This window comes from Heptranchias perlo, chromosome 2, assembly GCF_035084215.1.
Source record: "Heptranchias perlo isolate sHepPer1 chromosome 2, sHepPer1.hap1, whole genome shotgun sequence".
Taxonomy (NCBI): domain Eukaryota; kingdom Metazoa; phylum Chordata; class Chondrichthyes; order Hexanchiformes; family Hexanchidae; genus Heptranchias; species Heptranchias perlo.
Window position 1 is genome coordinate 124,614,334 of NC_090326.1, and position 27,165 is coordinate 124,641,498.

The 27,165-nt window shown below is 42.2% G+C and overlaps 1 protein-coding gene across 1 annotated transcript in view; it reads right to left on the reverse strand.

Moving 5' to 3' along the window:
- cubn (cubilin (intrinsic factor-cobalamin receptor)) overlaps nt 1–27,165 on the reverse strand; it is a 347,393-nt gene that overhangs the window by 135,885 nt on the left and 184,343 nt on the right. The window contains exons 34-39 of the mRNA XM_068007070.1: nt 24,034–24,215; nt 19,822–20,023; nt 17,613–17,810; nt 16,662–16,808; nt 15,525–15,715; nt 11,630–11,813 (exon numbers count right to left, since the gene is read on the reverse strand). Of these exons, the coding sequence (XP_067863171.1) occupies nt 11,630–11,813; nt 15,525–15,715; nt 16,662–16,808; nt 17,613–17,810; nt 19,822–20,023; nt 24,034–24,215 (1,104 nt within the window). The remainder of the gene's footprint in view (nt 1–11,629; nt 11,814–15,524; nt 15,716–16,661; nt 16,809–17,612; nt 17,811–19,821; nt 20,024–24,033; nt 24,216–27,165) is intronic.

Here is a 27,165-nt window from a genome sequence, read left to right on the forward strand (position 1 = left end):
GAAAAGGCCATTTAGCCCACTGAAGTACTTTAACTACTACATGAATTCTCCCATCATAGCATCCAACTATATTTTGAACAACCTCTTACCTTGCTTGGATCTCTGTTCTAAATTTACTTTTCACTAATTTCCATTTCTGTCTTTTGGTTTTACTCTCCTGTCTTAATTTAAAATAATAATCTGAATTTAACTTATTTACATATCAAATAATGTTATACATACTTCAATGAGATCCTCCATTAATAACATTCTTTCTAAACTGCAAATCTTAAGTATCTCTAATCTTCCCTCATAGCTGATGCCCTATACACTGTGGCTCAGTCTAGTTGCTCTTTTCTGTACCCTTTCTAATTCACCTTTCCTCTGGGATGGTAAACAAAACCAAACATTGTATTTTGATTGTAATCTGACAAGTGTATTGTAAAGTCTTAACAGAACTTCTGTAGATTTATTTTGTACTGTTCTTGCTATATATCCTAGTATTCTATTAGGTTTTTTAATTGATTTGATATGGCTAATATTATTCACAAGTCTCTTTCTAGGTCTCTCTGTGCTAATTCAATTCTATTCATAACTCATATTTTTTGACTGAGCAATATTTCACATTTATCTATGTCAAATTTCATTTGCTATTTGTCTGTCCAATTGCATAAATAATCTAAAAAAATTTGTAATCCTTTACTGCATTCTCTGTCTCTCCTAATTTAGTCCCATCAACAAATCCTACCAGTCTACAGTTGGTTTTGATGTCCAGGTAATTTGTGTAGATTAGAAACAATAATGATTCAAATGCTTACTCAACACCTCCCTCAGTTTGACAGTACACCTTTCACAAGTACTCTGTGATTTTAATGGGTTTCTTATCCAATTTCATGTTCCACCAATTTTTTTTTATTCGTTCATGGGATGTGGGCGTCGCTGGTGAGGCAAGCATTTATTGCCCATCCCTAATTGCCCTTGAGAAGGTGGTGGTGAGCCGCCTTCTTGAACCGCTGCAGTCCGTGTGGTGAAGGTTTTCCCACAGTGCTGTTAGGTAGGGAGTTCCAGGATTTTGACCCAGCGACGATGAAGGAACGGCGATATATTTCCAAGTCGGGATGGTGTGTTACTTGGAAGGGAACGTGCAGGTGGTGTTGTTTCCATGTGCCTGCTGCCCTTGTCCTTCTGGTGGTAGAGGTTGTGGGTTTGAGAGGTGCTGTCGAAGAATCCTAGGCAAGTTGCTGCAGTGCATCCTGTGGATGGTACACACTGCAGCCACTGTGCGCCAGTGGTGAAGGGAGTGAATGTTTAGGGTGGTGGATGGGGTGCCAATCAAGCGGGCTGCTTTGTCCTGGATGGTGTCGAGCTTCTTGAGTGTTGTTGGAGCTGTACTCATCCAGGCAAGTGGGGAGTATTCCATCACACTCCTGACTTGTGCTTTGGAGATGGTGGAAAGGCTTTGGGGAGTCAGGAGGTGAGTCACTCGCTGCAGAATACCCAGCCTCTGGTCTGCTCTTGCAGCCACAGTATTTATATGGCTGGTCCAGTTAAGTTTCTGGTCAATGGTGACCCCCAGGATGTTGATGGTGGGGGATTTGATGATGGTAATGCCGTTGAATATCAAGGGGAGGTGGTTAGACTCTCTCTTGTTGGAGATAGTCATTGCCTGGCACTTGTCTGGCACGAATGTTACTCGCCACTTATGAGCCCAAGCCTGGATGTTGTCCAGGTCTTGCTGCATGCGGGCACAGAAAGCTTCATTATCTGAGGGGTTGTGAATGGAACTGAACATTGTGCAATCATCAGCGAACATCTCCATTTCTGACCTTATGATGGAGGGAAGGTCATTGATGAAGCAGATGTAGATGGTTGGGCCTAGAACACTGCCCTGAGGAACTCCTGCAGCAATGTCCTGGGGCTGAGATGATTGGCCTTCACCAACCACTACCAGCTTCCTTTGTGCTAGGTATGACTCCAGCCACTGGAGAGTTTTCCCCCGATTCCCACTGACTTCAATTTTACTAGGGCTCCTTGGTACCACGTTCGGTCAAATGCTGCCTTGATGTCAAGGGCAGTCACTCTCACCTCACCTCTGGAATTCAGCTTTTTTGTCCATGTCTGGACCAAGGCTGTAATAAGGTCTGGAGCCGAGTAGTCCTGGTGGAACCCAAACTGAGCATCGGTGAGCAGGTTATTGGTGAGTATGTGCCCCTTGATAGCACTGTCGACGACGCCTTCCATCACTTTGCTGATGATTGAGAGTAGACTGATGGGGCAGTAATTGGCTGGATTGGATTTGTCCTGCTTTTTGTGGACAGGACATACCTGGGCAATTTTCCACATTGTCAGATAGATGCCAGTGTTGCAGCTGTACTGGAACAGTTTGGCTAGAAGTGCGCCTAGTTCTGGAGCACAAGACTTCAGCACTACAGCCGGGATGTTTTTGGGACCCATAGCCTTTGCTGTACCCAGTGCACTCAGCTGTTTCTTGATATCACGTGGAGCGAATCGAATTGGCTGAAGGCTGCCTTCTGTGATGGTGGGGATATCGGGAGGAGGCCGAGATGGATCATCCATTCGGCATTTCCGGCTGAAGATTGACCCTTAAGACACTAGTCTGTACATTTTGTTAACCTGATTTAGCTCAAGTTCATTTATCGCTGTAAGGAGCTTCGACCCCTTCAACAAATCATATTTTGCATTACTCATTTACTGCAAATTATAAAAATGACTGAGTGGAGCATGAGGTTAATAAATTCATAATCACTGATCTTACTCAGCATGAGATCCAATGTCGAATAGGTAGTCGAAATCAAGCTGAACTGCTTCACCATTTGGAACAGTAATGGTCCAGACACAGTCTATGTTTACTGGGTAATTGTTGGGGTAGTTCACTGAGGCAATGTACCCAATAGGGTCAGTATCAGAAACAAAAATGGTTCCACCACAGGCTACAAAAGAACAAATAGGATATTATTGTCAACTTCAAAACAACAGAAAATCAACAGCAAGGTTCAATAAACATGTACTTTGGAGGATGCTGGTTAACAAAAATTATACAATATAATCTTTGTGTAGTCAGAAATTCACACATATAAAGAAGTACCTGTCTGGAATCACCTATACATTAATGATGATCTTGGAGAGATCTGAAAATCCAATGTTTGTGAACTGCTTTAGTATACCGGTTATAGTGTTGGACAGAGTATAAATCAGGAAATTAGAGGAGCATGTAACAAGGATCATGTAATAATCGTGGGGGACTTTAATCTTCATATAGACTGGGCAAACCAAATTGGCAAAAGTAATCTGGAGGACGAGTTCATGGAATGCATTTGAGACAGTTTTCTAGAACAATATGTTGAGAAGCCAACTAAGGAACAGGCTATTTTAGATCTAGTATTGTGTAATGAGACAGGGTTAATTGGTAATCTCACAGTAAGGGATCCTCTGGGGCAGAGTGATCAATATATGATAGAATTTCATATTGTGTTTGACAGTGATGTAGTTAAGTCCGAAACTAGGGTCTTAAATTTAAACAAAGCCAATTACATAGGTATGAGAGGCAAGTTGGCTAAGGTAGATTGGGAAATTAGATTAAAAGATATTACGGTAGATAAGCAATGGCGAACATTTAAAGAAATAATTCATAATTCTCAACGAATATACATTCCCTTGTTCACAGTAGAAGACACAAAAATCATACCGGAAATAATGGGGAACCAAGGGTTTAATGAGAGTGAGGAACTTAAAGTAATTAAAATTAGTAAAAAAAAGTACTGGAGAAATTAATGGAACTAAAAGCTGACAAATCCCCTGGACCTGATGGCCTACATTCCAGGGTTTTAAAAGAGGTGGCTGCAGAGATAGTGGATGCATTGGTTTTGATCTTCCAGAATTCTCTACATTCTAGAATGGCCCCTGTTTATTGGATGGTAGCAAATGTAACCCCACTATTCAAGAAAGGAGGGAAAGAGAAAACAGGGAACTATAGGCCAGTTAGCCTGACATCAGTAGTAGGGAAAATGCTCAAATCTGTTATTAAGGATGCAGTAACAGGGCACTTAGAAAATCATAATATGATTAGGCAGAGTCAACATGGTTTTATGAAAGGGAAATCATATTTGACAAATCTGTTGGAGTTTTTTGAGGGTGTAACTAGCAGAGAACCAGTGGATGCAATATATTTGGATTTTCAAAAAGCATTCAATAAGGTGCCACACAAGAAGTTGTCACACAAGATCAGGGCTTATGGGATTGGGGGTAATATATTAGCATGGATAGAGGATTGGTTAAAGGACAGAAAACAGAGAGTAGGAATAAACGGGTCATTTTTGGGTTGCCAGGTTGTAACTAGTGGGGTACCGCAAGGATCAGTGCTTGGGCCTCAGGTATTTACAATATATATATCAATGACTTAGATGAGGGGACTGAGTGTAATGAATCCAAGTTTGCTGATGATGCAAAACTAGGTGGGAAAGTAAACTGTGAGGAGGACACAAAGGGCTCAATTTTGAAATGGTGGCGGGTTGGCAACAGGGCGGGGGGTGAAGGTGTGCGTGGCAAACCCGAATAAACAAACCTTACCGTTTCCGACGCAATTGCATCATAATGGATGGTGATTGACGTGCTCTCCGGGTTTCATGCCCGGCAGCCAGCCTAATTGACAGGCGGGCTGCCGTCAGGAGCAGCAACGTGAGGGGGGGTGGAGAGAAAGAGAGAGAGCGAGATGTCATCCGGCGCTGGAACGGAAGATCGGGAGGGCGGGAGGAGAGGGGAAGATTGGGGGGGAGAGTGGAAGATCGGGGGGGGGGGGGGCGGTGAAGAGGGGGAGATTGGGGGGACATAGGAACATAGGGACATAGGAACAGGAGTAGGCCATTCAGCCCCTCGTGCCTGCTCCGCCATTTGATAAGATCATGGCTGATCTGTGATCTAACTCCATATACCTGTCTTTGGCCCATATCCCTTAATACCTTTGGTTGCCAAAAAGTTATCTATCTCACATTTAAATTAAGCAATTGAGCTAGTATCAATTGCCGTTTGCAGAAGAGAGTTCCAAACTTCTACAACCCTTTGTGTGTCTAAATGTTTTCTAATCTCGCTCCTGAAAGGTCTGGCTCTAATTTTTAGACTGTGCCCCCACTCCTAGAATTCCCAACCAGTGGAAATAGTTTCTCTCTATCCACCCTATCTGTTCCCCTTAATATCTTATAAACTTCGACCAGATCACCCCTTAACCTTCTAAACTCTAGAGAATACAATCCCAATTTGTGTAATCTCTCCTCGTAACTTAACCCTTGAAGTCTGGGTATCATTCTAGTAAACCTACGCTGCATTCCCTCCAAGGCCAATAAGTCCTTCTGAAGGTGCGGTGCCCTGAAATGCTCACAGTACTCCAGGGGGGTGAAGAATGGGAGATCGGAGAGGGAGACATCGGACATCGGAGCAGGGTGGAAAGGTAGGTTGATTTTGTGATTTAACGTCGTGCAATGGTTTTTTATGTAATTTATTTTGTTTCTTTTTGCCTGATCCGACCCTTCATGCTTGGTTTCACCAGGCGTGAATCAGAAGCTGTGGGAAAGCCGCCCAGGTAAGTTAAAAATCGTTCTAACCATGTAATCTGTCACAAGTAAAGTGCCTTAAGTATCTCAATGAGGTACATTTGGATCTTTAACTATCATCCCGCTGGCTTTAATTGCCGGCGGGACTTCCGGATTCGGGACTCCCGCGCACACAGGTGCGTCCGTGGGGAACACGGACGTCGGCAGGTTGGAGCTGGGCTCTGAACCCGAACGGGATTTCCCCGATTTTTGGAGCCCCCCCCGCCCCCAACGCACCAGCAATTTCCCGGGAAAATCGAGCCCAAAGAGTCTGCAAAGGGATATAGACAGGTTAAGTGAGTGGGCGAGAAGGTGGCAGATGGAATATAATGTGGGGAAATGTGAAATTAGCCACTTTGGTAGGAAAAATAGAAAAGCAGAATATTTTTTAAAAGGTGAGAGACTAAGAAAGGTTGGTATTCAGAGGGATTTGGGTGTCCTTGTACATGAATCACAGAAAGTTAACATGCAAGTACAGAAAGCAATTAGGAAGGCAATTGGTATGTTCGCCTTTATTGCAAGGGGGTTGGAGTATAAGAGCAAGGAGGTCTTGCTGCAATTATATAGGGCTCTGGTGAGACCACACCTGGAGTGCTGTGTACAGTTTTAGTCTCCTTACCTAGGGAAGGATATACTTGCCTTAGAGGGGGTGCAACGAAGGTTCACTAGATTGATTCCTGGGATGTGAGGGTTGTGCTATGAGGAAAGATTGAGTAAAATGGGCCTATATTCTCTGGAATTTAGAAGAATGAGAGGTGATTCCATTGAAACATATAAAATTCTTAGAGGGCTTGACAGGGTAGATGCTGAGTGGCTGTTTCCCCTGGCTGGAGAGCCTAGAACTAGGGGTCATAGTCTCAAGATACGGGACGGCCATTTAGGACCGAGATGCGGAAAAATGTCTTCATTCAGAGGGTTGTGAATCTTTGGAATTCTCTACCCCAGAGGACTGTGGGATGCTCAGTCGTTGAGTATATTCAAGATTGAGATCGATGGATTTTTGGGCACTAAGGGAATCAAGGGAATGGGGATTGGGCAGGAAAGTGGAGTTGAGGTCGAAGATCAGCCATGGTCTTAATGAATGGCGGAGCAGGCTCGAGGACTGTATGGCCTACTCCTGCTTCTATTTCTTATGTTCTTATGAAGGCAGCGCTTAAAAATGTCTCAAAAATGTTACTCTAGTGATGCACTTTTCCTGCCATCTTTAATTGCAACCATAACAGTTCGGGCTGTTATCATCCTGCACCCCCACTGGACCACATTCCATCTTTACTAGAAATATATCCTTAATGCTTTAATCTATGAAATTGCTCTCAGAAATTCTCCAGTACACAGAGGTGCACTCAAACACCCTTTCATGATTTCTCTTCAAAGCTAGCTCGGATTTCTTCACCATACAGTTATCCATAGACCACTATTGGCTGACCCATTATATTACACAGGAAGGTTCTGTGGAATGAAAAGAGTCCTTGATTAGGAGAAAACAATCCATTACCCACTGGAGTGCCAAACAGTTCCCGAGTTACATCATCTCAATGCTGCATGAAGTGGTGTTTTGTCAATAACCGTACTGTTCTCTGTTTGTCCAGACAATATAGCTTTTGTTAGTCTAATGTTTGTTAAAATGTTACTTTGATAGATCCCTGTCATACAACATAGGTCAACCCACAAGAATTCATGAAAACTTAAGCAGCCCAATAGTCACAATCAGGGTAATTGCTTCTCAACTGTTTTACATTCAGAGCCTTTGTTGTGTTCAGTTCTTACTCACAAGGAGATCATCTCATAAGAGCACAGTGAACTGTAAATAGTTCTCTGAATGAAGACTAGTTAAAGGCATGGTAGTTTGCCTTCCATAATCGATGCTCCACACCCTGACTTATATTTTCCTCCAATAGTTAAGATTAATCAAAAAATAGAGGTCAGTATAAAGTGTGAAACCCCGCTTCATATTCACATTTACTTTTTTGCTGAAGTTAGTGAACAAAGTAAAATATACCCCGATTGAATCATTGTTCTGCATTGGCTGAGTAAGAGGTGTGCCAATGCTACTATTTAGGAGCTCATCTTATATTACAGGGTTACTGATTTAAACAGGTTTCAGCTAAATCACCAAGTTCTTGTTCTAAAATAAAAGGCATCATCATCTTTGAAATGAATGGATTTAGACCTTCTACTGGATCATGCTCAATGCAGCACCAGACACCTTGTTCGATGCCATGTATTTTTAAGATGTGGAGATGCCGGTGATGGACTGGGGTTGACAATTGTAAACAATTTTACAACACCAAGTTATAGTCCAACAAATTTATTTTAAATTTCACAAGCTTTCGGAGGCTTCCTCCTTCCTCACAACATTCACCTGAGGAAGGAGGAAGCCTCCGAAAGCTTGTGAAATTTAAAATAAATTTGTTGGACTATAACTTGGTGTTGTAAAATTGTTTACAAGTGTATTTTTAAGTGTAAGGATATAATTTTAAATTTAAATTTAAAACAGAAATCGACAGTTCCCTAGAAGTAAAGGGAATTAGGGGTTACGGGGAGCGGGCAGGAAATTGGACATGAATTTAGATTTGAGGTTAGGATCAGATCAGCCATGATCTTATTGAATGGCGGAGCAGGCTCGAGGGGCCGATTGGCCTACTCCTGCTCCTATTTCTTATAATAAAACAAATACTAACTACACGTGGAGACCAGAAGGTGAGGCCTTGATTTTAGTTGACAGAAGTTACCTTGTGTGCTTGCCCTGGTCTTCAGGAACTGTGATTATAGTTGAAAGCTAAGAGCCTTTAAATAAAGTATTTGTTTACGAGCTGCGCCTCTAGCCAAGCTGTTCCAGTACAGCTACAACACTGGCATCTACCCGACAATGTGGAAAATTGCCCAGGTATGTCCTGTCCACAAAAAGCAGGATAAATCCAATCCGGCCAATTATCGCCCCATCAGTCTACTCTCAATCATCAGCAAAGTGATGGAAGGTGTCGTCGACAGTGCTATCAAGCGACACTTACTCACCAATAACCTGCTCACCGATGCTCAGTTTGGGTTCTGCCAGGACCACTCGGCTCCAGACCTCATTACAGCCTTGGTCCAAACATGGACAAAAGAGCTAAATTCCAGAGGTGAGGTGAGAGTGACTGCCCTTGACATCAAGGCAGCATTTGACCGAGTGTGGCACCAAGGAGCCCGAGTAAAATTGAAGTCAATGGGAATCAGGGGGAAAACTCTCCAGTGGCTGGAGTCATACCTAGCACAAAGGAAGATGGTAGTGGTTGTTGGAGGCCAATCATCTCAGCCCCAGGACATTGCTGCAGGAGGTCCTCAGGGCAGTGTCCGAGGCCCAACCATCTTCAGCTGCTTCATCAATGACCTTCCCTCCATCATAAGGTCAGAAATGGGGATGTTCGCTGATGATTGCACAGTGTTCAGTTCCATTCGCAACCCCTCAAATAATGAAGCAGTCCGAGCCCGCATGCAGCTAGACCTGGACAACATCCAGGCTTGGGCTCATAAGCGGCAAGTAACATTCGCGCCAGACAAGTGCCAGGCAATGACCATCTCCAACAAGAGAGAGTCTAACCACCTCCCCATGACATTCAACGGCATTTCCATCGCCGAATCCCCCACCATCAACATCCTGGGGGTCACCATTGACCAGAAACTTAACTGGACCAGCCACATAAATACTGTGGCTACGAGAGCAGGTCAGAGGCTGGGTATTCTGTGGCGAGTGACTCACCTCCTGACTCCCCAAAGCCTTTCCACCATCTACAAGGCACAAGTCAGGAGTGTGATAGAATACTCTCCACTTGCTTGGATGAGTGCAGCTCCAACAACACTCAAGATGCTCGACACCATCCAAGATAAAGCAGCCCGCTTGATTGGCACCCCATCCACCATCCTAAACATTCACTCCCTTCACCACCGATGCACAGTGGCTGCAGTGTGTACCATCCACAGGATGCACTGCAGCAACCCGCCAAGGCTTCTTCAACAGCACCTCCCAAACCTGCGACCTCTACCACCTGGAAGGACAAGGGCAGCAGGCACATGGGAACAACACCACCTGCACGTTCCCCTCCAAGTCACACACCATCCCGACTTGGAAATATATCGCCGTTCCTTCATCGTCGCTGGGTCAAAATCCTGGAACTCCCTTCCTAACAGCACTGTGGGAGAACCGTCACCACACGGACTGCAGCGGTTCAAGAAGGCAGCTCACCACCACCTTCTCAAGGGCAATTAGGGATGGGCAATAAATGCCGGCCTCGCCAGCGACGCCCACATCCCATGAACGAATAAATAAAAAAAAAACATACATGCAATAAAATCATTTGCATCTGTTGAGGAGAGACAAATGTGTGGTATTAGTCCTATTTGAACAGGGGTATTGAATTATTTACTTTAAATATATGCTAATCATACAGTATGATTTCATCCCAAAAGTTTTTTTTTCTCTGTTGACCAATTAGTATTTTTAAATGAATTAGCATTTTAAGGTTATGTATGATTTCAGATTGAAGATATTTGGGCCGATTTTCACCTACAGTTGTAAGTCAATTGTAAATGGTTCAGAGCTGGTGCAAATCTACCAGAATGGGAAAGTGCTAACAGCACTCAATTTCCAATGATAAGTTCATTTGTATAATTATTCACAAATCCAAGAACAGGCTTGGACAGGTGTCGGGAACACATTAGTGGTGAGAGTAGAAAATTATGTGTAACTAAAATTTAAAGAAATGGGGTCAATTAACAGAGGATGTCTCAAGAAACAAAAAATCTACAAGCCTTTGGAAAGCCTCAAAAGGAAGCTCAATCCATTTAGCAGCTTTTGCCAAGGCTGCAGGGGCACGGGATAAAGAAGGAAAAGGACATCGAAGGTACTGGCATGAGTCTGCAGGCAAGTGATGGAGCAATCCAGGGCTTGACTTCCTGTTTGATGGCTGCTAAAGTGGAGGTAGTGCCACTCCATAATACCATCACCATAGGTTAGCGTAGCAGCATGCGTACAAGGAGGTCAATCAAGTTTGAGGCTGCAGCTGACCATTGCTATCATTGTAGCAGATGGCATGGCTCTACATCGCTACTCAACCAGACTCTGAGAAGGTAGTTCCTCACCGTCATTGTCAGATACGTGTGCCAGGACCAGCGGAATGGTTGGTGGCATCAGCCAATCAGGCTACTTTGACACTTGATCACTTTGGCATGTCTTCCTTCACACAGTTCCACTCCAAGCATGACATAATGGAGTGCTTCCAGGGAAATATCCAACATCAAGGATCGTCAGACATTCACGTATTTAAGTGATGCCATCAAGTCTGCTATCTCAGCTCCTATGGCCACTAATTATCTGCCAAAAGTGAGGTATTTTCACCTCTGTCAGCAGATGTGGCTGTGTGGGTACTTTTGAGCATCTGTCATGCAGTCTGACCTCCTTTTCTTCCAGACACATTAGATAGAAGGATTCTATTGGTGCCAACCTGTTAGTGCCAGTAATGGTGCTGGGGTAAACACTAATTAAGACCAACTGCCACAAAACCTCATAACAATCTAAGTGCCAGTAGGGAAAGTATTTTAAATCCCAAATGTCTAGTAATGTCCTGAAAACACATACCTTCATATTACAGTGCTCTTTAAATGAGCTCCTAGCAACCCTGGATGCCTGATTTCCCGGACACTACACTGGTCTACACTGCAAAACCGGCACTTCTGCACATTGGGAAATTGCATGTAGATGCCCCATCCCCATTTCCATATTTTTAAGGAGTGGTTTCGAAAGGGAATTTCTGCCACCTGAGCCAAAGCTGACTGCAAACTTCAATGGGGCGCAGAATGGATAGACTGATCTCCGCTGAATTGCACGCTCCATTATACCCTATCTTCATCTGTTTCTGGGATGTAACAGAGATTACAATCAGCCCAACTGTTTTTTAAATTACTACAAATATTTGAAAATACATTCCTAGCACTGTAATGTACTGAGTGAACCACGGATGTTAGATAACGCTAGGTAATTCCATATTTCACGTGTCTGCTCATTCACTCACCAAGGTTTGAAGCATCATAAGTGAACTTGAATCCTTGGCCCTCATTATTTCCATCAGAAACAAAGTGCACAAAGAGCTGATTGTCTGTAGTACGCATTGGGGAAGGAGGGTTCCCACTGCAATAGTGTCCATTTCCTCCATGGGTGGTCAAAGGTGGAGAAGACTCATCAAGTCCATTCCTTAACTTGAATAGAAAACAACATGGAAAAGATTAGAGGCTTCAATTAAAAATTTAAAATCAAAAGTAGGAACCTTTTAAACCTTCAACCAGAATTACCCAAAATGGATTACATGAAAGCCCCACCCAAGAAATTGTAATAAACAGCAGCTTCATAATGCGATCACATAATTTTCTGTCGAGTTCTTTCTTAAGTTATGGCTTCACAATTTTTCTATGGAAGCAGCACGCAATCGTTTAATCCAGGTGACAGTGACTCTTTCATAAAATACCAGTGCAATTTTATTAAATGGTTTCATGCTTTACTGAACAACATCAACGTTAGCTACTCAATCATATTTCTTTTCAGGTCATGAAATATTGTTTATAGATTTTAACCCAGTCTTTCATTCAGCATGTGGATTTCTTAACATACATAACTTACAAGTTGGCTCATATTTACACAATCTTATATCAGCTACTTCTGATTATAAGCCAGTAATGTGGTTAAAGGAATACACAACACATTTTTTGTTATCACCAACCTTCTCCACACTCCTTATGAAGGCCTTTGACTCCTTATTGGGTATACTTGCACGGGAACTCTTCACCTTCTAATACCATGCACAAGTGGACATTGTTCAAGTATGAAGCTTGACAATGAGTGTTAGCAGGCTATTTGACTACAGGGAGGCATCACAGTCCAGCCCGACCCTACCCTCACCTATCACTGATACACACGTGCACTCCCACCATGAGTTGCTGGATAGAAGTCAGGAGTGGAAACCCTGGCTCGTTTTCCCTCCTTAATCTAGATGCACTGAGGCCAATTGTAGAGCACCTACCACTGGCTGGGATCAGCTAACTCGGCACAGACTAGGGATGAAACCGACCACCTGTCTGGTCTATATTGCTCAGCTACTCACTGGATAAACTTACTGAGCCCTTGGGAGAGCCTGGCAATCAACACATTAATAAAAAATCTCTCCTTTTAACTCTAATATAGAAATAGGGGGATGGTTAATAATATATCAGACATAAAGTAACGACATTAAATGATGATCTGGACTTTCCTCGAAATTTGAGCTGAAACAACAGCATAAGTATAGTGTAATGCTCAGCGCAAAAAATCAAGGAAATTTGATGACTTCTGTCATTTTTTAATGTTAAGTCTGAGTTTCCTCAATCTTTTGCATCGATTCAGCAAAACCTCTGCCACTCACGAACATAGCTCCGCCCCCATGCAAAAGGTCAGAGAATGCATGTTTCCTGCATTTACACCAGTTCTGAACGGGCTGTAAATTTACGCCCAAAATTTTAAGCATGGCAGGACACAAAGTCATATTTCTGGTGTTTTATGGAGATCTTTTGAGTGACTTTGTTTTGTTTCACCTCACTGAGACCTGCACTGTATTTCCTGTACCTTCAAAAGCATTTTTATGGCATTAGCATTGTCACATTAAAAATTGTAAAGCTTCCGTGATTGAATTTTCCTAAACATGTATACCTAATGTGCATAAATGATGGTTTGAAGCTATTTTCATACAAGATAGGAATATGGGTGTAAGTTCCATCCCTTCCTCTGGCCCCAGCTGTTTATTCTGATTACTAGTTGCTTATGCATTTTTTTACATTCCGGATTATGCTAATGAGGTTGGAAATTCTGGTATAAGTATCAGTTGGCAAGATCGGCCTAGAAACCAGCTAAATGTTATTTGTCATGTATGTTATTTATGTGTGAACAGTACCTGTTTCCTCTATACTGTAAGTTATTTCTTACCTCTCTTTAAGCTCTCTCCACACCATGCACCAGTCAGCACCAAAGAAGGTGGATGGGTATCCTGCTCACAGATAATTGCCAATGACATTCTTGAGATGCCTCCCTCAGGAGGCATCTCAAGAATGTATCTCACTTTCTCTCAGAGCTTCTCCTAGACATTTTGGGTAATATCAGGAGCTCAGCATGTGGAGCCTTGTGGGAGAGTCTCTGCAGTCTACTAATCTACAACCCTTTAATGCACTAAGGAGCAACACTCACTTACCAACAATGCAGTCGTTTTGTAATATTATTTAAAATTAGTTCTTTTGAGCATTGTGAAAGCATTTGATGCTCCAAATAACAATATAGCAGTGGTATTCCTTACTGGAAAAATATTGTGAATAAGTTGGTTTAACATTCACTTATTTAATCTATAGGACATATTTTCCTCCTCCTGGGTTCAAGTCAGATGGTGCACACTCAAAGTGCACTCTGCATGACCTGACCTGAACTCACCTGTATTTGTGGGTTCAGGTTATCTGCATAGAACAAATGCACCCAGGCACAGGCTCGTCCCTTGGCAGGGCCTTGCGCCTGAAAGCAGGAATGGAAATCCAACTACTGCTACAGGCCTGGGAGGCCTACAGCAGCGGTAATGGCCACTAGCTTTGGGGTCCTCTGACTGCTGCTTTTGAACAGAAAGACTCCTACCCGAAGATACATGGGAACCTGCTTAAAAAAAAGGTTGCTTTTATTTTCGGGTCCTCTATGGCTTTCCTGTCTGCCCCCTCAGCTATACTGATTTGAGGAAGGGGGGGGGGGGTGCGGTATCAGGTGCAAGGCCCAACACCTTTTTCTAATGAGCGCCTGCCCAGTGTACCTGCAGGAAAATGAGGTGGGAGACCCCACTGGAGCCCTCGTTTACATGGCTGTGCCTGCTTGGAGTGTAACCCGTTGGAGGATCTTCAAGAATCCCTAGACAACATAAAGGGAGCGAAGACCTGGTGTAATGGGTCTCTGCTTTCTTTTTCATCTGCCTTGCGCCAGGAAACTGAGAGGAAAATCAGCCCTTTGTCTGGGAGAAGATTTCCTTGAAGCATTAGTCATAGTGAATTATTAAACCCATTCTTTATTACCACCTGCTGCACAGAGGAAATCTTCCAACACCGTGAGATAGAAACTTGCTTCATTCACAACCCATGTACATTCTAGGCTGGCATGGACTAGTGGACCCATTTAATATCCTGAATCGAAGTTTTGCATATAATATATACTCCCCAATTCCTAAAGATAATGAAGCAGAACAACAGAATATTCATGCACTCTCACATCTCCACAATTCACCCTTGGCTTGCTATCCACTACAGACAACAATCAATTTTGTTTTTTTATCAGTTTATTGTAAAGTTGAACTAAAAAATGCTTCAACTTTCTTCTATTAAACCACATCCCAGGCTCTATTATGTGTTTTTATGTGTGTAATTCACAAGATTCTACTTAATCTTACATGTGAGTCACAAGGTTGTGGGTTTAAACCCCACTTCAGAGACTGAGCATATAATCTCGGCTGACACTCCAATTCAGTGCTAAGGTAGTGCTGCACTGTCGGAGGTGCCGTCTTTCAGATAAAACATTAAACCGAGACCCCATCTGCCCTCTCAGGTGGATGTAAAAAGATCTCATAAAGAGTAGGGGAGTTCTCCTGGGGTCCTGACCAGTATTTAAATCTCAACTAACAACATTAAACAGATTATCTGGTTATTTGCTGTTTGTGGGACCTTGCTATATGCTAATTGGCTGCTGTATTTGCCTACATTACAACAGTGAGTACACTTCAAAAGTAATTCATTGACTGCTAAGTGCTTTGGGATATCCAGAGAAGCACTATATAAATGTAAGTTTATTCTTTCTTTAATGTAAGATCAAATGTCTAAATTTCACATAACTTTCACTGTTGCAAAGGGCAAAAGGTTGCTTACCTCTAAATAGTCACCACTTGTGCAGTCTGTGTCAGAGCCTTGAACCTGGAAGGGCTGTTTGAAATGAATAGCAATAATGAACCCGCTGGTGACAACAACACGCCAGGTGCAATTGAGATTTGGCATGTATGTGTGAGGATAGTTGGGTGAAGTAATAACACCATGGTCAGCATGGAGCTGGCCACCACAAGCTGAAAAGAGGTAAAGATATCAACGATTATTAAAAGACTGTGTATAAACATTTTTTTAAAAGATAAAAAAATAACTTTTCTTGGGAGACAAATCTTTGCCAAGTAGCAGTCTTTGCCAATTGTAGCACTGCATTAACTACCATCTCCAAACATCCATATAAAAACAGAAAAACACTTTCACAGTAGTGTACCAGAGCACTGAAATAGAAGCCAACAAAAATCAAACATCAAAAATTAATTTGTGGAGACCTAAAGGCTGAAATTCTAATTGGTGACACTTCTGTGTTGACAATTTTTAAGCAAGTATTAATACATTTATTTTAAATGGATTAATTCCTCCATAAAAATAGTGATCACAAAAATGAACTAGGAGCCTGTTAAGCATTCATATATGAAATTTGCCACTCAGAACTTTTACCTTCTGAAGTAGTTAACATCAATGTTTTTTTAAAAATTAAGCACATTGCTGATCTTAGATATTACACATGTGATATGTTAACCAAAAAGGTTAACAACCATTCAAAATTTAATGCTTAATTTTCGTAGCCCCAGATTCAACTTACTGGTGTTTTAAAATTTATAGTTATATATTTTTTTAAAAGACTCTTAATATTAAATTGTAATTTTACTATAAGATTATGATGATTCTTTCCTAGGACCTTAAAACAATGGAACTCCTTATTTCCCTCAATTTGCAGGCTTTAAAACCCCAGTTTGTTGATATGTAATCACGACTTCCTCAATTACTTTTGTCTTCCCTTTTATTATTTTGAACCTTGATGATGTCTTGAACTACGGGCCTTAGCCCTTCACCTTGGTTTCTCAATTTAAAAAAAAGGTTCAACCAATTTTAAATAGTATGGCATTCATACATTAATGAAAAGTCTGGCATGATTAAAATGTACACAGTTTAGGAAAATGAAATATATTAAAAGATTCAACTTACTCTTATGGTAAGAAGCATTGAAACCACCACCAATATCTTCCTCGTCAGATGTGAATTGAATGAACATTGCATCACCAGTAGATCTGAGTGGTCCAGGTAATTCTCTGCCACACAAAGTGGCAAGTATTGGAGAAAGGTTATTATCACCTGAAGGCAAAAGAAATCTATAAGTCTTGTTATAGTGCACATTCGCAGCATCACCATTTCAAAGATGGCACAGTCAAAGGTTGTCATAACTCAGGGTTTCACACTTCCAAAGTGTCTCACATCTGTGGGCAACAAATTGTGATTGGTGCAAATATCTGTTACATTATCAATCAAGTATCCAACTTACTAAATTTGAATGAATCAAAAGTAGCAAAAAGCACACATGAAGAATAAGGAATCAGCAGAAAACTGGGCAATCAAATCTCTCATTTATTTTCAAATTATTAATTCACAAACCACCAGGTAAACCATTAAATTACTCAAGATTTGTAACATAATAAGCATATACAGAATTATACTGAAAAAAATTACTAAATGTATTGATAAAATTGGTTATTTAATGTCAGAAAATCCTACAATAGCCTTTTTGCATGTAGGCTTGCTCTTCTGTGCAGCTTGGCTCTTAAGTAAATGTAAAAATATAATGAAAATAAGGAGGAGAGAATAGGGAAGAGAAGATTGGAATAAAGTGCAAGCTGAGGTAATGGTTAATTTTTTTAAAGTTGCTTTCAAGCATTTACCTTGGTTTTAGAGAGTTAACATTACTGTAGCAAATGATAATTGAGTAGCTTTAGTACTGTAATATTAGGGTTTATTTCACCATCAGAGTGTGAACTGAAAATTAAAAATGGCTGGCCCAAGGAACCTGGAATTTCCCTGAAGCTGAAGCTCCTGTAAGAATTAAAGTTTAAATTTTGGATGATTTATAATGTTATAATGTGAAAGATAAGAAATAATTATTACCATCTTTGATGACCAGCTTATCGTAGTCACACGAGAGACTCAGTTCAATATCTAGAGCCAGAATGTTGAGCTCCACTGTGGCCTGTGGTGCTCGAATGATCCAAGCACAGACCAAGTCTGTTTCATAATTATTGGGCCAGCCTGGTGAGAAAAGGAAGGTCGGGCTATCGCCTGCCACGACAACTCCACCACATGAACCTGTAACAAAAACAAGCTTCAAGTGTTCATCCATCAGTGAGTGAAATCAAAATGCTAGTAGACTGAAACAGCTACATAAACTGCATCAACAAAACACACAAGTTATTTTAATTGATCCTTAAAAGGGCTTTAAAATGTATCTCCGTGCTTCTTTTAAAAATCACTGTTATACAAAATTACCATTCTTCTGATTTTTTTTCTTCCCTCTGCTCACATTTTGGATCAGTAACTCCCAAGCCAGTTGCCTCAATTATATTATCAGCCTTCAATCAATCAATCAATAAATAAATAAACAAACAAACAAACAAACAAACATCCTAAACAGCCTCGAAAATCTGTGGAGGTATGATCCTGCCAGCTAGGCTGTGTTCATGCCTGCCAGAGAACACTGCCACTGACCCTGCCAAAGTTCACAAGGTTAGGGGGTGGGGCCTGCAGGAGTCGGCCTTTAGCGGTGTGGGGGTGCACCTTCGCCCTCCCACCCACAGAAGACTTTGGATTTTCCAGTGGTAGCTGGCTGTCCCAGTGATGTGCTGGGATGCCCGCAGAGGAGCAATTTGGGTGCCCAAGCACTTCATTTACGTGGGAGGCCACTTCAACCCCAGCCTGGACCATTGGGCCCCACTTCCACTGGGGTCAGGAAGGTACGCTTGGTGAGACCAGGTGTACATGTGCTGATCATATGCCAGGTCCCACCTGAGGGCCAGGGCACAGGAACTCCCGAGTTTAGGAGTCCCAGCTCCCAACCCTGTCCTCCCATTAGTTGACGGCCTTGTAGGGGATGGGTGGAGGCTCCATCCCCACAAGGCCATCCTAGAAACTTGCACTTAAGGCTGCAGGTCCCGATCGAGTTCGCGGCCATTCCCGCAAACTCCTGCCAGCCTTATGGTAGGAATCTGCCAGAATGGCCATGCGATTTCAGGGGCAATGTATAAAGAAATAGACAGGAAAATAGAAATAATGTATGTTTTATATTAAAATAATTTTTTGAATATAAATTGCACCTTTCATTGTGCCTGTAAATATTTATGAATAAACTGCAGCCTGGATCTTCCATTTTCCAGTGTAAAACTGGAATGTTAAATATAAAAAATCACTTCAAGGCCCATTTTCTTAAAACATTTTTGGATATAATGGCTACTGAAGTTACAGAACATTTTCAAGGGAAAACAGTACGAGCCAAAAATCCTTTGCTCTGCCCCTCTACATGAAATGCAGCAGAGCAGGTGCCAGAGACATGCGCTGCTGATTCTGGAGTATCCGGGGCTAGGGAGAGGTCACCTGATTTAAATGGCAACGGTAGGCACCTGTGCCATTTCGGGCACCAAAGGAGGGGGTGCCAGAAAAGCAGCTTTGGCAAGCCACTCGTGCTGCAGCCGGTGCCACCAGTACGGTTATTAATTTTATTAGGCCCGATCGGCCCGCTTTAGAGGGTCGATATTAATAACAAAGTGACAGATTTTATCGAGGGTCCAAGCTAGGACCCAGGCCTGGACCCCAAGTTGGACCCTCCTTGTGTTGCTGGGCATTCCTGTACGCCAAGACTGTAAAGCCCATGTTTCTCTAATCTTTCCTCATATTTAACCACCTTTAGATTTGGAATCAGTCTGCTTTATGGGATGGTGAACAAAACCAAACACATCATTTTGAGCGTAGTCTGAGAAGTATACAGTAAAGTCTTAGCGTGACTTCTCTAGACTTTTATTTTACTGTTCTGGCTATATATATCTTATTTAATCATTACCCAGTACCCCCCTGAATTTACATTGATCCAGTTTAGTTAAGCATTTATATCTCAAGTTTCACTCTTGGAGCTTATGGTGTCATCTCAACCCCTTGATTTGGGTTTACTGTTCAGTAATTCACTGAAAACTGTCCAGTAGCCTCTATATATTTATGCAGGAACTTTCTTTCTTAATTATAGATATGTATTTGTACCTATTGTTACCAAATATATGTGTGTTACTTAATTAAAACAGCTTTGATGCCCTTTTATACTTTGATCACAAACCTGGTTCGACAGTTGGTATTGCAGTTGGGTCAACAATGTATTGCACTGCATACCATTCCAGCAGGAAACCTTTTCCACTTAGAGTGGAGTCACTGATAAACTCAACTGTCAGGATGCTTCCAGAGGATGACACTGCTGGAGGCAGTTCAAAGCCGCAGTATTTTCCAATAAGGCGTGCATGGACAGTAGCGCCATCATAGAACTGGAACCACAACCAGGGAAACACACCATATTAGACATATAGCCAACTGCTAAATAACAATACTAAGAATATTGGTTGATTGCCTGTGGCATTGCTTAGGGACAAAAATAAATATAAAACTTGTGTGTTTCTTTTTGTAACCGTCTCTACTTGTCTCCTATTTTCTAATTGTTTCCATTTCCTCTCTCTCTCTGTATGTCTCTCACACACTTTATCGCACTGTCTGCTCTATCTCTAATTCTTCCTTGCTCTTTCTCTGTTCCTCTTTCTGTAAATATCGCTTTTCCTCTGCCTCTTCTCTTTTGTATATCTCACAGATTTTCTGGCGCCTCTCAGTATCTTTCTCTTTGTACATCTCCCATTTCTTTTTTTGTCTTACTCTGTATGCCTCTCATACATTTTCCCTCCCTTTCTTTCTATATATATATATCTTTCTTTTACTATCCTTCAGTTTCCATCCTTTTCATTTAATCTCCCATGGAAGCAGACTGGAGTACTCTTGTTTCAATGATCAGACCAATCTTTGGAAGAGTTGACAACAACAACAATGACTTGCATTTATAAAGCGCCATTAATGTAGTAAAACGTCCCAAGGCGCTTCACAGGAGCATTATCAAACAAAATTTGACACCAAGCCACATAAGAAGGTAATAGGACAGGTGACCAAAAACTTGGTCAAAGAGATAGGTTTAAAGAAGCGTCTTAAAGGAGAGAGAGGCGAAGAGGTTTAGGGGGATAATTCCAGAGCTTAGGGCCTAGGCAGCTGAACGCACGGCCGCCAATGGTAGAACGATTAAAATCGGGGATGCACAAGAGGCAAGAATTGGAGGAGCACAGAGATCTCGGAGGGTTGTAGGGCTGGAGGAGATTACAGAAATAGGGAGGGGCGAGGTCATGGAGGGATTTGAAAACAAGGATGAGAATTTAAAAATCGAGGCATTCCCGGACCGGAAGCCAATGTAGGTCAGCAAGCACAGGGGTGATGGGAGAACGGGACTTGGTGCGAATTAGGATATGGGCAGCAGAGTTTTGGATGAGCTCAAGTTTATGGACGGTGGAAGATGGGAGGATAGCAAGGATAGCACTGGAATCGTCCAGTCTGGAGGTAACAAAGGCATGGACGAGGGTTTCAGCAGCAGATGAGCTGAGGCAGGGGCGGAGACAGGCGATGTTACGGAGTTGGAAGTAGGCGGTCTTGGTGATGGAGCAGATATGTGGTCGGAATCTCATCTCAGGGTCAAATAGGATGCCAAGGTTGCGAACGGTCTGGTTCAGCCTCAGACATTGGCCAGGGAGAGGGATGGAATTGGTAACGAGGGAACGGAGTTTGAGACGGGGATGAAAGACAATGGCTTTGGTCTTCCCAATATTTAGTTGGAGGAAATTTTTGCTCATCCAGTACTGGATGTCGGACAAGCAATGTGACAAATGAGAGACAGTGGAGGGGTCGAGAGAGGTGGTTGTGAGGTAGAGCTGGGTGTCATCAGCGTACGTGTGGAATCTGACGTTTTTTCAAATGATGTCATCGAGGGGCAGCACGTACATGAGAAATAGGAGGGAGCCAAGGATAGATCCTTGGGGGACTCCAGAGGTAACAGTGCGGGATTAGGAAGAGAAGCCATTGCAGGTGATTCTCTGGCTACGACTGGATAGATAAGAATGGAACCAGGCGAGCACAATTCCACCCAGCTGACGACGGAGGAGAGGTGTTGGAGGAGGATGGTGTGGTCAACCGTGTCAAAGGCTGCAGACAGGTCGAGAAGGATGAGGAAGGATAGTTTACCATCATCGCAGTCACATGGGATGTCATTTCTGACTTTGATAAGGGCCGTTTTAGTACTGTGGCAGGGGCGGAAACCTGATTGGAGGGATTCAAACATGGAGTTGCGGAAAAGATGGACATAGATTTGGGTGCGACAACACATTTAAGGACTTTGGAGAGGAAAGGGAGGTTGGAGATGGGGCGGTAGTTTGCAAGGACAGAGGTGTCAAGGTGGGTTTTTTGAGGACGGGGGTGATGACAGCAGATTTGAAGGGGAGGGGGACAGTACCTGAGGAGAGGGAACCATTGACAATATCAGATAACATGGAGGCCAGGAAGGGAAGTTGGGCAGTCAGCAGTTTAGTGGGAATAACGTCGAGGGAGCAGGAGGTGAGTCTCATGGTCAAGATGAGCTCGGAGAGGGCATGAAGGGAGATAGGAGAGAAACTAGAGAAAGATGCGAGTTCTGGCCCAGGGCAGGGGGGAGCCATAGGGGAAATTTAGCTTGGTGGGCTAAAGGAAGAGAGGGAAGCGGCAGAGGCAGCTGAATGGATGAGCTTAGTGACAAAGAAGTCCATGAGCTCCTCGCACTTTTCGTTGGAAGTGAGGGTGAAGGGGCCAGGGGAGAGAGGTTTAAGATGACGGTTTGTAGTGGAGAAGAGAAGCCAGGGGTTATCTTTGCATTTCAGGATCATCCTGGAATAATGAGCAGTTTTGGCAGTGGAGAGCAGGACCCAACAGTGCTTAATGTCATCCAGCCAGATCTGGCGATGAAGGGCTAAACCAGCTGTCTGCCATAAACGTTCAAGTCTGCGTCCCTTGGACTTAAGGGTATGGAGATGAGGGCTATACCAGGGGAATGACCAGGGTGAGAGAGAATGATGGTTTTAATGGGGACAAGGCCATCAAACGTGGAGGTGAGGGTGTGATTGAGCAGATCAGTAGCTGCAGAAATGTCGTGGTGAATGGAGGGCCAAAAGCAGTTGGGAATTTGAAAGTGCGTTTGTAAGTGACCTGGGGGAGAGGGACACCTTAGAAACTCCTCAAATAAAAGCAGAAAATGCTGGAAACACTCAGCAGGTCAAGCAGCATCTGTGGAGAGAGAAACAGTGTTAATGTTTTAGGTTGATGACCTTTCATCAGAATGGGAAGAAGTTAGTGATTGAACAGTTTATAAGTAAATACAGAGCTGGGTTTCTAACCTTTTCCAGTTCTGATGATAGGTCATCGACCTGAAACGTTAACTCTGTTTCTCTCTCCACAGACGCTGCCTGACCTGCTGAATGTTTTCAGCATTTTCTGTTTTTATTTCAAATTTCCACCATCCACAGTAATTTGCTTTTGTTTTAGAAACACCTCAGTCAGATTACAGATTGGGAATTCCCTCCCATCTACCATACTGGACATTGTGTCCCGATAAAACCTCAGTCCGATGGGGATATGTTTTCCTCAAAAGTTGGGAGTTGGGTTTGTGAGTAGCTGGGGGAGATCTTAGTCTCAATCCTGATACCGATTCCACTGAATCACTCCAAAGAAGCACCACTCTGGCACTGTTGAGGCGAAATCTAAGGTTTGGCAGAAATGATGGTGAAATGTGGGGTTTGGCTCACTGGTGAATTGCTGCTATCTGTCTGCAGTGAGGAGGGGGGCGGGGTGGCAGGCAGGCAGCACTGGGAGAAGGGGTACAGAATGTGGCAGCATTATTTGTAAGTTTCTAAGAGATCTCTGCAAATATTAAATTCAGTGATTTTTAATTACTGATTCTCCTGACTGTTCACTACTGGTTGTTTTCTTAACATTCTAATAGTTTTTGTTGGCACTTTTCTATGTTTTCAATTCTGATTTGCTGCTGTTTTACTTTGAGCCAATTAACAAACTGTTATGATGAAAGTGTTACGGCAATTGTGTGACAGAAAAAGTGTGACAAACAAAAGTGCATGGTGGACACAACACAACTCTAGACACAAGACTTTTATCATATTATAGATACATAGGGGAGTGGCGCAAAACAGGCGATAGTGAATAGGCAGCCCGTTTTACAATCCACACGATTTTCTTTTCCATTGACTTCAATTTTTTTGCTTTCCATTTTTTCAATTTAACTCGGGTGTGTTCAGTTTAAAAGAACAACAGAAAGAGTTGCTGAAGGTTTTGAGGCTGTACTGTGGCTCTCAACTGAAATTCTATAATACATTCACATTGTTCTCAAAGCCTTCTGAGATCTTCCTGAGATTGAAAGATTACTTACTATTAACTTATCAAATCTGCATCCAAAAAGTGCATCAATATCCAGCTCCAGTATTCTGGCATGGATGATATTGCCCGCAGGAACAGTAATTGTCCAGTGGTAGTTGCCATTGTGTGGGTAATGCCGTGGCCATAGTGGAGATGTAATTTGTCCTTGGGTTCCTACAATCTCATTGCCATACACTGAAACAAACACATTTTAGCTCAAGCCAAGGGACGTTTCTGTTAACACCTGCTCTATTTACAATAATAAAAATACATATTTTATCTGCTTTCAATTTAAATATAAAATTCAACTTAAAATCAATAAACCAATGTCCAATACTCGTTGAAACTTATCAGTTTACAACTTATTCTTGACTTATGGTAGAGTGCAGCCGCTACTGATCTCATACTTTTACGTTGTACAAATATCCTAAACTGTTCATACATATTAAATACAAACAAAATGTATAAGTAAATAAATGTACTATTTCATACTTCAAATTGACTCTTCACAAATGTGATATGGAAAGTCAATTATACAATGAAGCTCAGTACAGCAGTAACTTTCAAACTATTCTGTGGGGGTGGGGGAGGGGGGGGAAACAGACCCCCTGCAAAGATTGACACACTCCTGGGGACTCTGTGTCTTAAGCTCTCAAAGATAATTCCAGCTATTCAAAGGAAAATAGTGCTGCCATTGCAGAAAATATTTTTTAGGACATAGCATTAGAAATAACATGCTGATAAGTCAACACATGCAGAAATATTTAGAAACCTGATGGCCTACAAACAGAAATCTGATAACCTAAAAGGCCCTTGGTATTCCCCCACAGATCTTTAGGATTCAGGGAAATCTATCTGTATACTATTTGTCAATTAAGGCTCTACCATATCAAAACCCTCAACCTTCTAAACTCAAGAGAATACTAGCTAAATTTATGCAATCTGTCTTCATAATTTAACTCTTTAAGCTCTGGTATCATTCTGGTGGATCTGCGCTGTACCCCTTCCAAGGCCAATATATCTTTCCTGAGATTTGGTGCCCAAAACTGAATGCTGTACTCCAGATGGGGTCTGACCTAAGCTCTGTACAACTGAAGCATTACTTCCTCCCCTTTGTATTCCAGCCCCCTTGAGATATAAGCAGCCATTCCATTAACATTTTTGATTACTTTTTGTACCTGTGTACTAGCTTTTATTGATTTGTGTACAATGACACCAAAATCCCTTTGCTCCTCCACAGCTTCTAGTCTCTCAACATTAAAAAAATATTCTGGTTTGTTTTTTTCAGATTCAAACTGGAAATCTTACATATCCCCACAATGAACTTTATCTGCAGTAGTTTTCCCACTCACTTAGTCTGTCTATATCCCTTTGTAAACTCCTGCTCCCATTCACACAACTTACTATGCCTCCTAACTTAGTCTCATCTGCAAATTTGGATATACAACTCTCTATTCCTTCATCCAAGTCATTAATATATGGTGAAAATCTGAGGCTCCAGTATAACTCCTTGGGGAACACCACTTGTTACATCCCGCCAATCAGAGAATGTTCCTTTTATATCTACTCTCCATTTTCTATCACCCAACCAATTACTGACACATGTCATAAGGTTACCTCCAATTCCATGTGCTCTCATTTTTGCTAATAATCTCTAGTGCGTAGCCTTATCAATCACCTTCTGGAAATCCATATAGATAACACCCAGAGACATTCCTCTATCCACCATGCCAGTGACCTCATCAAAAAATTCAACTAGATTAGTCAGACCATGACCTACTCGTCACAAATCCATGCTGACTCTCTGATCAGCTCATACTTGCCCAAGTGCTCAGTCACATCACGTATTAAATCCACTAAGCTCGCCCCATGACTTATTTTTAGGTTCCCTTATATGGCCGGTAGGGACTTTACGAAGTGCTTCAGCTGTTTTTAATGGAATTTGTATTTGTACTTTCCCTATTTTGTCATCAAGCATGAAATAATGGTATCCAAACTGCCTAATAACAAAGCTCCAGAGATCAGGCCCTTAACAGAAGTATTAAGGCATCATTGCTCTAATTGGATGCTTTATTTAATGATATAAATCATTGAAAGATATAACCGGCAGCCCTGACTATGTAAATACAATTCAACATTCAGACTATTTTTCTGGAAACATCTGATGGATTTTTTCCCTCTGATCAAAGTTGTTTGTTTTTAACAAAATATCACTTGGCAAAAACCTGTTAGAAAAAGGAATAGAGACTGTTTTTCAAGAAACACAACTTTTGGAGAAAGATTGCTCTGGTTAGAATCATAGAAATTTACAGCACAGAAGGAGGCCATTCGGCCCATCGTGTCTGTGCCGGCTGAAAAAGAGCTATCCAGCCCACTTTCCAGCTCTTGGTCCATAGCCTTGTAGGTTACGGCACTTCAGGTGCATATCCAAGTACTTTTTTAAATGAGTTGAGGGTTTCTGCCTCTACCACCCTTTCAGGCAGTAAGTTCCAGACCCCCACCACTCCCTGGGTGAAATGAATTCTCCTCTGCTCCCCACTAATCCTTCTACCAATTACTTTAAATCTATGCCCTTTGGTTATTGACCTCTCTGCTAAGGGAAATAGGTCATTCCTATCACTCTATCTAGGCCCCTCATAATTTTATACACCTCAATTAAATCTCCCCTCAGCCTCCTCTGTTCCAAAGAAAACAACCCCAGTCTATCCAATCTTTCTTCATAGCTAAAATTCTCCAGTCCTGGCAACATCCTCGTAAATCTCCTCTGTACCCTCTCTAGTGCAATCACATCTTTCCTGTAATGTGGTGACCAGACTGTACGTAGTACTCTAGCTGTGCCTTAACTAGTGTTTTATACAGTTCTAGCATAACCTCCCTGATCTTATATTCTATGCCTCGACTAATAAAGGAAAGTATCCCGTACGCCTTCTTAACTACCTTATCTACCTGTCCTGCTAACTTCAGGGATCTGTGCACTCCAAAGTCCCTCCATTCCTCTACACTTCTCAGTATCCTACCATTTATTGTGTACTCCCTTGCCTTGTTTGCCCTCCCCAAATACATTACCTCACACTTCTCCGGATTGAATTCCATTTGCCACTTTTCTGCCCACTTGACCAGTCCATTGATAACTTCCTGCAGTCTA